At 38.6% G+C, this 16,036-nt stretch overlaps 5 protein-coding genes across 8 annotated transcripts; 3 read left to right on the forward strand and 2 right to left on the reverse strand.

The window, feature by feature from the left end:
• The first annotated feature begins 17 nt into the window (after positions 1-17).
• LOC106656762 (protein-lysine methyltransferase METTL21D-like) lies at positions 18-1,156 on the forward strand. Its single transcript, XM_014377904.2, has 3 exons — positions 18-398; positions 476-665; positions 724-1,156. The coding sequence occupies exons 1-3, from the start codon at positions 151-153 to the stop codon at positions 949-951; spliced, it is 666 nt and encodes a 221-aa protein (XP_014233390.1). The 5' UTR covers positions 18-150; the 3' UTR covers positions 952-1,156.
• LOC106656732 (cell division cycle 5-like protein) lies at positions 1,153-6,556 on the reverse strand. Of its 2 annotated transcripts, XM_014377867.2 has the most exons (12): positions 6,459-6,556; positions 6,215-6,368; positions 5,481-5,746; positions 5,274-5,401; positions 4,671-5,170; positions 4,431-4,605; positions 4,071-4,333; positions 3,822-3,996; positions 3,455-3,744; positions 3,274-3,381; positions 1,588-1,761; positions 1,153-1,498 (listed from the first exon to the last, which is right to left on the reverse strand). In XM_014377867.2, the coding sequence occupies exons 2-12, from the start codon at positions 6,257-6,259 to the stop codon at positions 1,232-1,234; spliced, it is 2,391 nt and encodes a 796-aa protein (XP_014233353.1). In that variant the 5' UTR covers positions 6,260-6,368; positions 6,459-6,556; the 3' UTR covers positions 1,153-1,231. The 2 variants fall into 2 exon arrangements, with proteins under 2 accessions (XP_014233353.1, XP_014233346.1); XM_014377860.2 differs by having other exon boundaries at positions 6,215-6,528.
• LOC106656766 lies at positions 2,091-3,202 on the forward strand. Its single transcript, XM_014377917.2, has 3 exons — positions 2,091-2,293; positions 2,815-2,915; positions 2,989-3,202. Exons 1-3 carry the CDS (start codon positions 2,276-2,278, stop codon positions 3,104-3,106), a joined length of 237 nt encoding a protein of 78 aa, XP_014233403.1. The 5' UTR covers positions 2,091-2,275; the 3' UTR covers positions 3,107-3,202.
• A 343-nt stretch (positions 6,557-6,899) lies between the features above and the next one.
• Positions 6,900-8,207, forward strand: LOC106655575 (activated RNA polymerase II transcriptional coactivator p15). Its single transcript, XM_014376042.2, has 5 exons — positions 6,900-7,006; positions 7,366-7,440; positions 7,530-7,661; positions 7,739-7,952; positions 8,017-8,207. The coding sequence occupies exons 2-5, from the start codon at positions 7,387-7,389 to the stop codon at positions 8,094-8,096; spliced, it is 480 nt and encodes a 159-aa protein (XP_014231528.1). The 5' UTR covers positions 6,900-7,006; positions 7,366-7,386; the 3' UTR covers positions 8,097-8,207.
• Positions 8,208-8,568: 361 nt separating this feature from the next.
• LOC106653667 (serine-rich adhesin for platelets-like) lies at positions 8,569-15,354 on the reverse strand. Of its 3 annotated transcripts, XM_014373202.2 has the most exons (13): positions 15,049-15,354; positions 14,644-14,811; positions 14,436-14,566; positions 14,228-14,363; positions 13,960-14,151; positions 13,684-13,895; positions 13,287-13,597; positions 13,056-13,217; positions 12,477-12,984; positions 11,163-12,401; positions 9,771-11,088; positions 8,782-9,701; positions 8,572-8,698 (listed from the first exon to the last, which is right to left on the reverse strand). In XM_014373202.2, the coding sequence occupies exons 1-13, from the start codon at positions 15,089-15,091 to the stop codon at positions 8,609-8,611; spliced, it is 5,430 nt and encodes a 1,809-aa protein (XP_014228688.1). In that variant the 5' UTR covers positions 15,092-15,354; the 3' UTR covers positions 8,572-8,608. The 3 variants fall into 3 exon arrangements, with proteins under 3 accessions (XP_023318549.1, XP_023318548.1, XP_014228688.1); XM_023462781.1 differs by having other exon boundaries at positions 8,569-8,698; positions 9,780-11,088; positions 11,163-12,984; XM_023462780.1 differs by having other exon boundaries at positions 8,571-8,698; positions 11,163-12,984.
• Positions 15,355-16,036: the final 682 nt, after the last annotated feature.

Raw genomic sequence — 16,036 nt, forward strand, 5'->3', positions numbered from 1 at the left:
GCTGCCATCTTTCTGAAATCGCCCGCTCTCCATTCAGTCACTCATGCACCTGCGGCACAACGTGTTCACGCAGAGCTGCACCACTCATTCATTTTAACACCTTTACTTTTTTTTTCATTTTATTTTTTTTTTTTCGAATTAATTAACTAAATGGATAACAATGAGGAGCAGGATTCGGACTCGTTCACGAGAGTGATACAGTTGGATAACTGCGGCAAGACGCTGACCTTCCGTCAGAATATCCTCGGCAGAACGAACGTCGTTGTTTGGGACGCTTCGATAGTGCTGGCTTCGTACCTTGACAGATCGTGCCGCTTCGAGAATTGGCTGTGCGGAAAGAGGGTCCTGGAACTCGGCGCCGGTCTGGGATGCGCCGGCCTGACCGCAGCGTGTTACGGGTAAAGGCACATGTCGCACGACAGCACGAAATGGATATTAAATTTCGTTCGTAATTTTTTCAAATTTAAATCCTCAGGGCCCACGTTGTCCTGACGGATCTGGATGACGCTTTACCGTACACGGAAAAAACTGCGCGACAAAATCGCAACGAGTATGAAAAGTGCGGCGGAACTGTCGATTGCCGCGTATTAAAATGGGGCAAAGAGATCGACTTAGATTTTCAACCGGAAATTATACTCGTATCGGATTGCGTATACTACGAGGAAGTACGTAAGCTCGATATTAAAATAAATTTCAAACGCAATAATGTTAATTTTATTCTAGTCTCTGGAACCATTACTCAGTACCTTGGACACACTTTTGAGTAATGGCACAGGTGTACATGCAATATTATCGCAAGAACAAAGAGATACTCCAAAACAAGTGATCGTTAATAAAAAGTTTTTAGAAGAACTAAACAAAAGGTTCAAAGTAACATATATTCCTATAACAGACCAACATCCAGTGTATGCAAGTTCTGACATTCACTTGATGAAAATATCAAAAGATTGATTTTACCTAGGCAAGATTCATTATTATTATTTACAAAATAAAAAGTAATTTATTATTTATTAAGAAATTAATGAAAATATTGATTCTTTAATATCATTTTTACTTCTTCCTGTCACTTGAATGAATCAACGTTTAAATTTTCATTCTTAATACTATATATACATATACATATAATACAATGCTAAAAGATAGTCAGTAAATTGAAAAAATTATTTTGGATTTGAAAATCTTATTACAAATATCATTAATGTTGAAATTCATTATTATTTATTATCAGTATTTAACTAATTGGTTCCTGATTAGCCAGTAGCTCATGCTCACTGAGCCCCAATTCTTTGAGTCTATCTTGCAGTCCGGCGAACCGCATTTGAAGCCCGTGCTCTCGCGTTCTTTGACGATTGACGTCCTCTTCCAGCGCCCTGATTCTTTTTGGTATGGCCGCGTCCTCCTGCTGCTTCAAAAATTTGAATGTTGAATACTCTAAGCGTGATTGGTCGATCTGCTCTGTCACGTCGTTGAATTGTTTTGTCAAAACTTGAGTTCGGTTCTGTAAAATAATTTAAAAAAATACGATGATCGAGAATTCAAGGATATGCAACGAATCATTAAGAACTTATAAATTTTCAATTAATTTACCATGTAACCACCAAGAACTACTTTTAACTTCTTCTCCATTTTTGCAGCACGTTTGGCTTCCGCAGCCATATGCTGCCTATTTCTTTCCAATTGCCTTTCATAGGACTCAATCCTATCCTTTTTCGAAGCCAACGTAGCTCTCGTGTAGCGTTTTTGGGACTCCAAGAACAGCACCTGAATGAATGCAAAAAATTGAATGCCTCATTAAATCATCATAGTCGAGCAAAAAAACATATTTCGTAGCCGAGTTATTATGTTAAAAAAAAATTCATGTAATAATTGTACGTGCCATAGCGAACGTACAGCCGAAAGAAGAAAAAATCTCGACAAGCAGTGTAATCGGAAGGCGGCAAAAAATCTGAACGCTACACCAGCGAGCGGAAAAGAGACGCTGCGATTATTACTACATTTCGCGACGTACAGGATAGAGAGGAAAAAAAGGTATATGAGTATATAGTTTTGCGTTTCGCTATTACGGCAATAATCATCCGCGCGGCTACGACCTCGAGAGTCTCTCTCGGAGTGAGCGCGGAGTAGGAGAGAAAGCGCGACTTTCTCCATCGCAGAGCGCGCTCTCGGACCCGTGTCCTGTGCGTAGCACATATCAGTCAGTTTGTAGGCGACCTGCCCGTTAGTCCAGATTTTTTATTATTTGCGTGAAAAATTTGCAAGTAAACAAGCCAAAATCATGGCAAAGATTGCATTGGTAGGTTTAAGATCGATCCTTCGAATATTTTCTTATTAGTTAACGCAAAAAAATCGTGCGAAAATATTCGCGCTGCAGGAGTAATGATCGTTACGCTTTAACAAACATGTGTGTTTTAACGTTTAATCATATAAATGGTTCGCGTAGTAACTATTGTTTGTGATTGTATATTTCAATTCTCAGTGCAATCCAACGCGACTTCTGAATCTATGTTCCAAGTTTTTTTTACGTGTTCCGACGTGTGATAAAAAAATTTTAATTTTTCGTCGATGAGTCAGGTCGAAATATTTGCATAGTGAATTATATAACCGTCTGTAAATTGTCACGAAAAAGCAACTTTCTTGCTGGAACTGATTCAATTGCGATACGATTGAGTAGTGAATATTGCTAAAAAAATATATAAGCACTAAACTCGCAAATGCATACAATTTGTACTGATTTTGAAACTCTCAAACTTTAAAGGATTTAACATCATATATTATGTTATTCTAAAAAAATGTATCGATGATTTTTCTCATTAGGGTTTTCTTACAGTACTTTTCATAGTACTCGTAATCGATGTCCAACCAAGTAGTTCGGCTTTTGCCCAACCCCGTGCCCCGAATTTCCAATATTTCGAAAGGTAACATTTGTGATTAATGAGCTTGAATCAACGATCGTACCATGATAAATTGAAATTACTTTTTCAATTGCAGGCCTCAATACCGTTACCCGTATTACGATGAAAATGGAAAAGGCCGTTTGCTCTACGGATATGGAGGACCGCAATTATATCAGTACAAAAAGTATACAGCGCTTGAAGGAATTCACTAGTGAATAAAAACAATAAGGGAAAATCTTGTTTGTAAATATAGTGAAGGAAGTGTTAAAATTAAAATTAATGTATGATACCACGGTAATAATGTTAAGTAGCATAAGGTACAAAAATTAAAGGTTTTGTCATTTTTTCAAAAGTAAATCAATTAATTTTTTTAAAATACCTGAGCTGAACATTCTTCCCAAACAGTGCTGTATGCATCAATGCTTAATTCTCCATGATCCATTCCTTCCTTGACGACTTGTATCTCATTTTTCAAAATTTCTTTGGCCTAAGATAATAAAAATTTTATAAAATACAGGTGAGACGTTTAAAAAAGAAAAAAATTTAATATGAAAACATACCGATTCCATCTCTTCTTCCTCAAATTCTTCATAAGGATGCCTTTCTAAATAATTAGAAGCCTGATTTAGTGCCGTCTGAGCACGTTTCGGATTAATGTGTGGTTGAGGATTTTTAAGGATATCATAACACATCATTTTAACCATTTCTCGCTTGATCAGCTCTTCTGCCTTTTGCTGATCTGTCAAATTTGAAACATCATTAGATGGTCTAAGGATATTCAAATTGACCTCTAAGGGTCGAGGAAGATTTCTTTGGATGACTTGCGATCTCTTCGCTAGTTCCAATTTTTCTGAAAATGAAAGAAAATTAAAATGAAAGATCTCCTATAAAAATAATTTACGTTAAATAGATCCATCTAAAACATACGTTGTTCTAAAATTGCTTGCTGCTTTTTAGCATCAATATCAGCTTGATCTTCGACGATTTCCATAGCTGCATTGGCTTCGTCTCCTTCGTTGATTTCTTCTTCTGGGATGACAATTTCGAAATCATTTTTGGGCGCAGGTAAAGAATCAAATTTCACTCGTAATTGATCTTTGGCCTATAAATTACAAACAAAAAATAAATATTTGAAGTATTCATCAAGATGAAAAATTAAATATCCAAAATTCTCACCTGTTTTTGAATAATTGGAGTTTCTGAGGGATCAAGTGCTTCTTCAGGATTAATGCTAAGCCTATCACGTAATGGCGTTTGACCAACAACTGAACCAGTTACAGAACCAGCTACAGAACCAGGAGTATTAAATGGAGCCGGAGAACCATCGACTCTCTGAGATCTAAATGGCGTGGATAGGACCGTATTAGGGGTTGCAAGAACTTTTGAAGTGGGTACAATTGAGCTGAAGTCAGCATTAGTTAGCTCAGTATTGATACCACCTGTAAATAAATAGCTTGTATCAATATTTTTGAAACTATTTGAGCAGCCACATTCAAGTAGGGTAGAGAAAGAAAACTGAATGGTTTATGATTTTACCTTTTAGTGGAGTATCAACATGTGTAAGAGCCATAACATTTTGAGCTTCTTGTAAAACCCTATCTACTGCAGCTGGAGTTCTTGGAGTAACAGACGTGTTTGGAGTTAATGAGTAATCTGCTAATAGACTATCGGTTGTATGAATTCCACCTTCCAGTGCTATTTCTCGCGCAGCCTGTTAAAACATTAAATTAATGATGTGACTTAGAAATAATTTTGAAAGATATTTAAAATGCAAACCTCTGAAGCTCTGCCCAATTTAACTACTTGTTGCAATTCTTTGTCGGAAATTTGAGGCTCTGGTAGGACTAGTTTACTCCTTTTTCTGGCTGGTTCATTATTCATCATGTTAGCCGGCATATCGTTTTCTTTTCTTTGTTTCAACTTCTGTTTATCTTTTTTTCTCTCAATTTCTTCTTTTTCTTGGCGGCTAAGTTGGTTCTGCTGATTTTTTTTGAGTTGAGAAAAGTCAGCTGCATGAGGATCAATTTCTTCGTTAGAAGTATCATAAAAACCAAGAGCTGGTTTTTTCTCAAATGGAATTTCAGTATTATAATTAATTCCTCGCTTTCTTTTATTCTTTTGCTGAACAGCGATTCCCGCTGCTCTTAATTCTCGCCTTTTTTGCAAAGCAGCCAATCTACGAGCTTCTTCCAACTGCTTTTCGCGGGCCTTCCTCTTGGCTTTTTTTCCTTGGGTGTTAGCTAAACGAGCCCTGGCTTCAGATAACATCTCAAGTTCTATAAATAAAATATATAAAATCAGTAAATATAAGTAAATATCAGTATATAATAAAGTATTTAATTAATCAACAACTTTAAAAAAAATCTGCCTAAAATATACCATCTTCATCCATATCTTTTGGATCTGGTCGAGCTGGTTTAGTTTCTGGATTTGGATCAATTTCACCAGGTTTTAATTTTCTAGGATCGTCCATATCATCGCCTTCTTCTTTCTTCTGGGCCTGATCCCTAAGTGAAGTAAATGAATATTAAATTTATAGTTTCCAAAAATGTATAATTCAAATGAAGTATTCATAATTTAACTCACAGCAAGTATTCATAACGCTCAAGACATTGAGCGGCAGTTCTACCAATAATCGGAGCTATTGTTCTCCATTGTGTTGGCATTAATTTAGCTAGATGAAGAAGTTTTTCATCTTCTTCACGGCTCCATTCTGTTTTTTTAATGCTTGGATCAAGCCACTCAAACCATCTAGCCTTGCACTGCTTCGCAGACTTTCTGTGAAGCAGGGATGCAATTCTACTCCATGAGTTCTTTCCATATTTCATCACCGCAGCTTTGAGGATTTCATCCTTAAATGAATAAAAGACAAGTTAAAAATTTTTTGTAATGTGATAAGTTCTAATATTAAGGAGATAGAAGCCAGCCAAAATAACAAAATATTCAGTAGAAGTTTCAGAAAACTGGATTGAAATTTTGTTATTTTGGCTGGCTTCTATATCCCCTTAACGTAAACTAGACAGCTTAGGTGAATCTCTTAAATCACTCGCAAAGAAGGTTTATTAACATTATTTGATAAAGAACAGATAAATGAAATGAAATATTAACTTCACTTCTACAAAAGAGTGTATTATTCTATTTTTTTTTTAAATTTACACAAATGAGTAAGTAATAGTAATCGAAAAATTGAAAAAAATAGTTTTTTTGAGAATCAATTTTAACTTATTTTTAAGCACTTTTTAAAGTTTTAATATAAATATTAAATAGAAAGTAAGATTATTTATCGATAATTAAAAATTAGTTATTTGATTGATACTCACCTCTGTGTTTCTCCAAACACCACCCTTGATCATAATACGAGGCATTTTGATGTTCGTTTAGTAGACGTACGACAGTCAAAACTAAGTTTCGCCGATTGGCTTAAAAATTAGTAATTGAAGGCTAATTGCAACGAGCCACCACACTCACGACAGTCTAATGATAAGGAATAATTTGTAAATAAAATACAAACATTTAATGAATTATTTAACAATAAATGAACACTTATGTGAGGCGATTCCTAACCTTAAACAATACGCACAAATTGACGGTACAGAAATCACACAACACATAAGGCATACACAGTACACTAAGTATGGCATTGGCAATTGGCAATGTGGATATAATCATAATGCTTGTCGACACTAGCGCACCGCTGCTTTGCTGGATCATGAAAAACGACGAACTAAGGGAACAATAGCGAATTGCATACCATTTTGAATTTTTGCGAAAAATCTATACATAAAAACCTTTCGAAAATGTTTCGAAAGATAATTCAAATGAAGACTCATTCAAATCCAACGTCGAACATCCGTTAAAAATTAAAGATAAAATTTGCAACGATAGAACCGTTCAATGACTTTTTTGCAATATCGAATGCTCCAATCGGCGTTCGCGAATCCTCGCGATTTCTGCGCGCGCACAGGTCTGCGGCGGGTGCCGGCAAATTTTGCACGCTGATTTTCCTCGTGGATACGCGCGCTCAAGTCGATCGTCTTCATTCTTTCCACTGTGTGCCGAAAGCAGCAGATAGCACGACTGAAACGTGTTCGTACTTGCAATTTCGTACAAAGGTAACGGCCTTTTTTCATAATGTTTATATCAAAGAAATAGTAACTATTGGTTCTTTGATTAATACATTTCTAAATCAACTGATAAAGACTCTTTGACGTGTTGAAATTCGCGAGAATTCGATAGATTTTGAGAGTAGGTTAAGGTTCGATTCGAAACTATTCGCAGGTATCCCTTTGTTCTATTGTTAACGGATTTATTCGAATGTTTGTTCCAATCGATGTCTTGTTTCAATCGAATGAAATCATATCATAATGAATATTGAATTTTATCTTAAAGTATTACTCATCAATGAATTGCATATTTCTTCTTTAAAAATTAATCTATTGCGATAAACTTATTTATTTAAATTTCGTTTCAGTTAAGTTTGAAGGAATCGAAGATGCCTAAATCAAAGGAAACCATTTCTACCAGCGAAAGCGGCAGTGAGAGCGAGGTAAAAATGACTTTAGATAGAAAAATGATATATTTTTCTGGATGTTTTTTTCTAGATCAAACTTATTGTTTATAATTCTTTGCCTTTAGGAGGAAGTCAAACAGAAGAGCATGCCAGCAAGCAAAAAACGACAACTGCAAGAGAAAGAGAAAGAGAAGAAAAAGAAGAAGCCAAAATCTGAATCCGAGTCAGAAGCCAGTGAAGCATCCGAAGCATCTGATGTAAGTCAAATTAACTTTAAAAAATTATTGGAGTTATTATTCTATTTTTTTTATATCTGACATTCAATTTGTTACAGTCTGAAGAAGAAGCAAAATCTAAGAAGCGTCCAAAGAAGACCAACAACAAGGCTCCAGCTAAAAAAGCCAAAACCAATGATGATGGAGAAACTAGTTGGGAATTAGGAAATATGAAGTTTGTCACCATTCGTACTTTCAAAGGAAAATTGTTAGTGGACATTAGAGAAAAGTACATGGACAAGAACAGTGGAGATTTGAAACCTGGCAAAAAAGGTATACAAATTGTTGAGACAATTTTTTCTTCAACAGTAAATAAATTGAACATTTTTTCTTTCAGGTATATCTTTGAATGTTGAAAACTGGAAACAGTTTTACGATATTGTTGAGGAAGTTAATGAAGCTGTTAAGTCTCAGTAATTGTTGGGATTTTATCATTTTCCTTGTATAAAAAGAGAACTCAAACTTTTGTATTTTATTTTCTTATAAAAATGTTTCTTTGTAAAAAAATAAAAAAGTCCTTATGAGAAATGGGTTGATTCAATTTTTTCTATCCGACACAACTAAAAAACTGCAAAGTAAATTTTAAAATGAAATAATAAGAATATTATTTATGAGATCTCATTAATCCTGGTAATACAATTATTTCTTATGCAATTCTATATGAGTGAAAATTATTACATTTATTACAGTAATTTCACAGATATTTTTCTTTGATAATATATAAAATTGACAGTTTTATAAATGTATTAAGTTTTTTTACAGTTTAACTCAACAAATTTGTGTTACACACTGAACATTTCTAACAAGTAATATTATTATCTATTACATTTTAATGCTAATATAAAAAAATATATTATTTACAAATGTTTTGAATATATACACAAAAATTTTACAAATTTTACACTAAACAAACGTTTCATGTAACTATATCATCCATTATGCACTTTTTTCAAAAACTCCTCAAGTGAGATGTTTTTACCTAACAAATTTAGACTATCAGGTTTCGGAGTGTCCTTAGTCTGTAAAAATCAAAAAGTTTAAGTTGAATAAGTACATTCGAGAATATTTTTGAATTATTAAATACGGTCTCCAAAATATTTACCTCGGTACTTTTTTTCGTAGGAGACAATTTACTTTTCTCGCTCTTTTTACTAGGCTTTTTATGTTTCGATTTGCTAGTTGATTTGACCTTAGGCGAAGAAGTAGCCAACGGTAGCCCTTTATCCTTCGGTTTTGTCTGCGATCTCTTGGGACTAACATTCGCGGCAGGTGGAGAGTTTAAGAGAATGAATGGGGTGACCTTCAGCGTGGTGACACTGATATTTCCCTCGTTATCGGGGTTTCCAACGGTGTACTCCTCGTCGAGTTTCACTCCGTCGCATTGAAGTTTGCGCTTTTTAATGGGCTTCGAATCGTCGTAGACGCACTCTTCCTCCTTGATGTTCGAGTTGCTGTCCGAGCTGCGAAAGCTCGCGTCGAGGTCGGATTTGTTGGCCGGTCTGAGCTCCAAGCACTCGAGCACCTGCAAATCCTCGCTCGGCGCGTCGACGCTCTTGCGGGCGTTCGTCTGAGAGCGAGTAGTGCGCTGTTGCTGCTCGCCCTCGTCGCCGGAGAAAAGATCTCGTTTGACTTGTTCGACCTTCGACGCCGCACTCTCGCGCTCGTTCGCCGCGACTTTCGAGGGAGAAGAAGAACCGGCGCTCGACTTTTTCTTCGGGCTCGCCGCCGCCTTCGTTTTCGTGGCTGCTTTTTTCGGCGCTTCCTTCTTGACGTTGTTCAAGGCTGCTCTCGCTTTGAGTACTTTGTTGGCTGGCTTCTTCGGTGGCACAACTTTGGTGGGTGCGGCATTGCCAGCTTTGAATTTCGCCAAAACCCTCAGCCTCTTTTCCTCCAACTGCCGGCTGATTTTGGCGTTAGACATTGGCGACATCTTAGGAACGTTGGATATTTTGGCCTTCGTGACACCAGCGTGATTCGGCTTTGTCTCAGATTTTTTTTTTGGCGAGCTCACGGATCGTTCCCCTGTAAAATAACTCGTTAAAAAACAAAACATTTCGGAGCTCGATGCAGAGATAGAGCTAAAACGCTTACCCAACTTACCACTCGAGGAAGTGGTTACAATCGCCGCCGAGATCTTTGCATTCAGATTTGTTAAAGAATCTCGTCTCAAGGCTCTATCGGCCACGGTGACACTCGGCGTCTCGGATATCTCAGCTTCCGCGACATTTTCCTCTTTGGCAGGTGTCTCTTTCGGATCGTCTTCCTCGGGATATATCGGGAACGTGTTCTCGGGCGAGGCTGGCTGGTCGTGGTGTATTATGACGTTATCGTCGTCTTCTTGAATGGAATCCTTTCTCGATTTAGCCGGCGAATTTTCGGAGTCGCTACCGCTTCGACTGGATGAGCTTCTTGAGGATCTGGACGCGGAGGACGACGAGGACGAAGACGAGGTCGAAGACGAAGTGGAGCTGTCGGAATTGCTACCGGATCGATCGTCGTCGTCGCTCTCCGAGTCCGAGTCGTCGCTACGGTCGTCTTGGCCCTCCTTCTCGGGTGACTGCGTGTCTTCTTTTGCATCCTGCGACTCGTTCCGAGAGTCGTTCGCTGATTTTTGCTTCGGACTGGTTTTCGCGATGTCGTCGGCCGAAAGCTCCTTGGACGTGTTGGCGGTCGTGTCCTCAGAAAGCGAGCTCGAAGTATTCGCGTTCGATCCTGTTGTATTGTGACTCGTGTCCGAACTTGTGATGGAACTCATAAAACTGGCATCTTTGAGTTTACGATCTTTCGGCGATGTCTTCTGGGGCGTTGCATCGGTTTCACCTTCGATTTCATCGTCGTTTTTTCCATTTTCCACGATCACTTCCGCCTCCTGTGGTTTTTTATCCTGACAGCTCATTTTGATGTGGTTTTCCTTGGCGATCTCGTTGATCCGTCTCAGAGCCTCTTCGCTGGGCTCGTAATAAGCGGTCGATCGATTCTTATCGGGCGTTATTATGACCTGAGGAGTCTTAGGAAAGTCCGGGGTCGGCACGCCCCCGAGACCTCGGATGCTGCGCGTGAGATGAGTGGGCCTGTACACGTGATCGCCGGGAGTGGTGAGAATCTTCGGCGTCGGCGGCACGGTCATCTCGTTTTTCGAGGGCGTGACTATGTCGCCCAGCGACGGCAAGTGATAGGTGATGACGCGCCCGGCCAATATCTCCAGCTCGGCCTCGCGATTCTTGACCGTGTTTTCCTTGTTGTTCGCGGCGTCGTCGGTCGCGATGGTGCTCGATTCGATTCCCGAATCGGGTTTGTTGGAATTTTTCGTAATTGCCGACGATTCGTTGTCCGATTGTGGTTGAGTTTCGACGTTGCTGTTGGAGCGGCTCAGAGTTTTACCTCGGCGCTTCTTTGGAGTTTTACCGGTCTGAAAGTTATTAATAAAATAAACAATCAAATGCCACTTTTATAGAGACAAACTCGAGACTTTAAATTACGTACCTTTTTCGGACTCTCTCCATCGGTATCATCCGGCTTGGATCTTTTTCTCGTTCTCTTTCGTTTGATTTTCGGTTCTTCCTGCAGTCCGGCCCCGATAATTTTTCTCAGATCGCTGTCCCAGCTCTTTCCCGTCTCCTTTTTCTCTTCATATTTTTTCGCTTCTTGCGTTTGCTTTGGTTGCTGCTGCTGCTGCTGTTGCTGTTGCTGTTGCGGATGTTCCTCCTCCTTCGCGGAGCCTTGCGAGTACTCGGTGCTCCTGTCCATGGAGCTCTCGCTCTCGCCAAGTATCAAGCCGATGCCCGTCACCTTGTTCCAGTTGCCCTGCAGCTTCGGCGCCGGACTTCTGGTGGCGATGGGAACGGGCACGCGTTGGTACTGCACCGGCGACAGGGTGCGTATCTTGCGCTGGCCCGTTGTCGCCGTTGCTGCCACCACCGGGCGCCTCTTGTTGTTGTCGGCTGAGGCGGCATCCGGTGGCGAGGTGAACAATCCGGCTCGGCATACCGCGTGCAAACGTCTGCCGCTCGACGACGACGCGTCCTTGTCCCGTGGCTCGCCGTTGGGACCGCAACCCTTCTTCGGCGTGTCGAAGTCCAGGGCTCGTACGTGACGTTCGCGACGTCGCGGAGTGGACAAACTCAGACGCGCGCGTGCCGGATTCGGATTGGTGCGCGAGACTCGCATACTCTGCGGAGTGCGCTTGACAATCGGGTAGTGATGATGCTGCTGCTCCGCTGCGATTCTCGCGGCGGGTTTATTGTCGCTGCCGCCGCCGCTTTTTTGCTGCGAATCTGCAGAAGTCGTTGCAGTCGTTGCAGCTGTAACAATTACCTCGGATGTGGATTGCTCCATCATCGAGGGCACTTCTTGGACTGTCGACAAACTTAGCGCGTATTTTTCTGCCGATGGTTGCGATTCAGTACTGTCTTTCTTCTCGGTTACTTGCTGATTTTCTGTAACAATCTCACTTACCGGCTCGATCGCTTGGATCTTTTCGTTGTTGGTACTCATCATTTCTTCTATTTCAACGTCGATCGTTTCAATTACAACCGGTTCTTGATTATTATCTTCGACCGTTTTTGGTCGCTCCGTTCTGAGGCTTTTGAAAAAGGGCGACAAACCGGTACCGGTAAAACTCAAGGATGACTCTTCGCAAGTGATGGGAGGAATAATGCTAGTTACGGGCGCCGCGACGGTTTGAGCTTGTTCATCATTGGCATAAAGAGTGATCGCTTCATTCTGTTTGGGTTGACAAATAATTTTACTTTGAATTTCCATCAGTGGTGGATTAAGTAAATGCCGAGGCACGTTTACCGTCCGGAAGAATAATTTTGGTTGGTTGGACTCGGATTCTACTACAGGCCCAGTAGTTAAACCTATTTTCGGCGCGATGGGCAAAAATGAGCTACTATTGTTCTTAGTCTGTGTGGAAACAGACATTTCTTCTTCAGAGCACAGAATTAATGTAGGCATTGTATCCATCGCTTGATCAGCTAAACGCTGCTTTTGTACAGCTTCTTCAGACAAAGCTTTAACTGGTGGTTTTGGTCTAGATGGTTTGTGTTTTCTTACTGGTCCCTTTCGTGATTTTGTTTGTTTTTTGTTGGGTGAATTATGAGAATTCGCTGCAACTGGTGCTGGAATAACTTCAATGCAGTTGTAATTTTCCAGGGGATTATCTGAAAATGCATTTTCTGGTGGTCCTGTTGTTATTTCACTTGACATTGATGTCAAATTATTATTCCTATTGCTATTAGCCATTTTAACTATGTTCATGATTGCCTCTGCATTTTGATCATCCAAACGACTGTTAGCATCTTTCCTGAACATATAATTAATTATTAATATCATAATACAGGTTTCATATATAATCATCTTAAACTTGATACTTACTCTTCCTCATCTGCAATATTAAAAGTCTTTGAAGAACTGCGTAATCTTTGCTTCAGAGGTATTTCAAAATTATTTGCTTCAACTGGTGGAACATTTACATTTGAAAGTTGAGATTCAAAAGGAACACAATTGTTATCAATGTCCATAAATTCATAATTTGCACTGTAACAAAATAATTTTGAATGTGTAAATATAGAAACTTGATTCGTTGATGATAAAAAATTTACTTACTGTACATCATTCACTCGATTTGATAGTTTTTTTTTGGGCTCAGAGCATGTAGTTGGGACGACATCCCCATCTCCAGTATTGAAAATTTCTGTGAGGAATTTTTCAAATACTGGATCGTTATGAGTAGTCTCAACTGCATTCTTTATAGCATTGTCAAATTCAGTTAACAACGATGCATTATGATCATCTTTTGTTTTATCATGGATATTTTTATCTTCTTGCACAGCTTTGGTAGAATTAATTGCTTTGCAAGCATTCTCAGCAATTCTTTCAATTAATTCTTCACGCTTTAATAACTTTTTAGTAAAAAACTGTAAAGGAATGAAATTTTTTTCAGTATATTGAAAAAGTAATGTATGAACTACTGTTTAATTTATATTGAATATTGCTAACTAACACTTAAATTTGATGCTGGTTCCAATTGATCTTGATCCAATGGTGGGCTAAAAGTTTGTACTTCAGCACTAGAGTAGATTCTTAATTCATCTGTACTAGTTTCTGCAGTACGTTTATTACTAATTTGTTCATTTTCACTAAATTGTACAGGTACAGTTGCCTGGTCCTTAGTATTACTATTTACATTTATACTTGTAGCAACATTTGTAGAAGCTAAAAATAAATGGTTCAAATAAGTAATATAATTTAAAGAAAAGCAGGACATGAAATTTCTTACTTTTGTTTGAATTTTCTTCAGTCCCAGTGTAAAATATTTCATTGCTTTTTGGAACACTAATTTCATTAATTCTATAAAATGTATGATTGTTTGAAACACCATTATGGTTATTTATTCCTGTACTTGTTGATTCTGTTGACTCAACATGAATTGGTAAATTACCCATTGGTGGCATTTCAGAATTATCACAGACTGTAAAATTGTATAAGAAAACATTGACAAAACTCATGAACAATTTGAATTTTTTATTTGCAAGAAATATACATACTTTGTTTATTAGGCTTTTGATTTGACTTATATTCAACATTACTCAATATCCTTGGTATTCCTCTTTTGGTTTTCTCAATACTGCTATGTTGTTTTTTTTTAGAATTACTAGAATTTGCTAAGGGTCCTTGAGAATTCTAGACATGAAACCACATTGAATTAAAAACTACAATTGGAAATAAAACAAAATGTTTTATGAAAAATCTTACCTGCGAAGGAACTTTAATATTTACAACGAATCGATTCCCTCTTGTTTCTTCTAAAAGATATCTCAGTTGTTCCAAGAGATCATTACACTGTTTAACTTGCTCGCTATCTACTTTACTCAATTTTTCTTGAACTAAAAAAAAATTAAATTTATTTTACAGATCATTTTAAGTGCTTTTAAGCACAAAAAAAGGAAGTTTATATAATTACCAAGAGCATTGGCAGCACAGTACTTATCCAATATCTCAACCAAATTTAATCCACCAACTTTTGTACTGTACCTTCCACCCCTTTGCTTGACTATTCGACACTCTTGCAACAATGGACAAGTGTCCATGAATATTTTTCCTGCTTCCTCGCATTGTTCTTGGAGATATCCTGCAATAAAAAAATGCGCAAAAATGGCAGAGTGAGCGTTTGTTTATTCCTAACCTACCGTCCTTTCCAAGAGTTCACGCGCAATGATTCTTAGAGGACGAGAAAAATTGATCAAAATAATATCATAATAATAATCGAACGCGAAAGTTGGTCACAAGTGTCAAAAATAAAGCTTGTGTTTACACGCGCAAAAACAGTACACAATCACGCTCTCGAGCGCGTAAGTAGTATACTCACCTAGAACGAGTCTTGCTATTTCCGAGGGCAGAAGAGCTTCCATGGTACGAAAAAAAGATAGATTAGAGGCACATGCACGCACACCACACAAACGCACGGGCTCCGAAAACTAGATTACACAGTTACGACTAATTTTAATTAAATCATCGCGATAATTTCGCGGCTTCGAAACGTTGTCATTTTGTAACTGTCTTTTATTGAACTGTCTATGTACATTTGCGCACAGCATATATTACATATATATATTACTATATATATCGCACACCGAGGCGCGTTCTTAGGTTCTGAAATCCGAACTGACAACAAACGCGTCGATAGCGCGCGCGCACCCAAGCCACATGGCTGCTGCTGCTGCTGCTGGGCAGCGCGCGCGATCCGGAGCGGATCGTCTAACGACCAAAACTCGCTTTTTGGCGCGCTAAACGTTCCGAATAGACCCATAGCAGTTATTAGGGGCCTTCCATTAATTACGTAAGGGGTTTTTTTGATTTTTCCGACCCCTCCCCCCGTCACGTAAGTGATTTTCCTGCCCCTCACGACATGGTGAGTAAGAAATTTTGACACCCCCCCTCCCCCCAAAGACCCTTACGTAATTAATGGAAGGCCCCTTAGGGTATATTCATTATCCTTCACTAAATGCATATTTCTACAAAATAAGGTATATTCATTATCCCTCACTATATGAATTTTCTAACAAAGTAAGGTACTTGATCCTTTTCTGAATATAATGCACCTTAGTGATGGAAAATAGGCTTTGGCGGAATTTTAAGCTAGTTGGTAATTATACGCAGCGATAAATTCTTTGACCCTTCTAAGTAAATTAAAATAATTCGTGCTATGCGATAAATACAATTTTTCAATGTATTTTAGTTCGTTCAGAGCAAGGGTTCCTCGTTAGCCCTACAATTTTCACTCATTCCAAATTTCAAATCCTCCGTAACCGACGCTTGAAAATTCAGAATTGAAAATTGTAAGTTGATGACATGAA

The sequence above is a fragment of the Trichogramma pretiosum genome, unplaced genomic scaffold (genome assembly GCF_000599845.2).
Source record: "Trichogramma pretiosum strain Unisexual culture from Peru unplaced genomic scaffold, Tpre_2.0 scaffold1, whole genome shotgun sequence".
Taxonomy (NCBI): domain Eukaryota; kingdom Metazoa; phylum Arthropoda; class Insecta; order Hymenoptera; family Trichogrammatidae; genus Trichogramma; species Trichogramma pretiosum.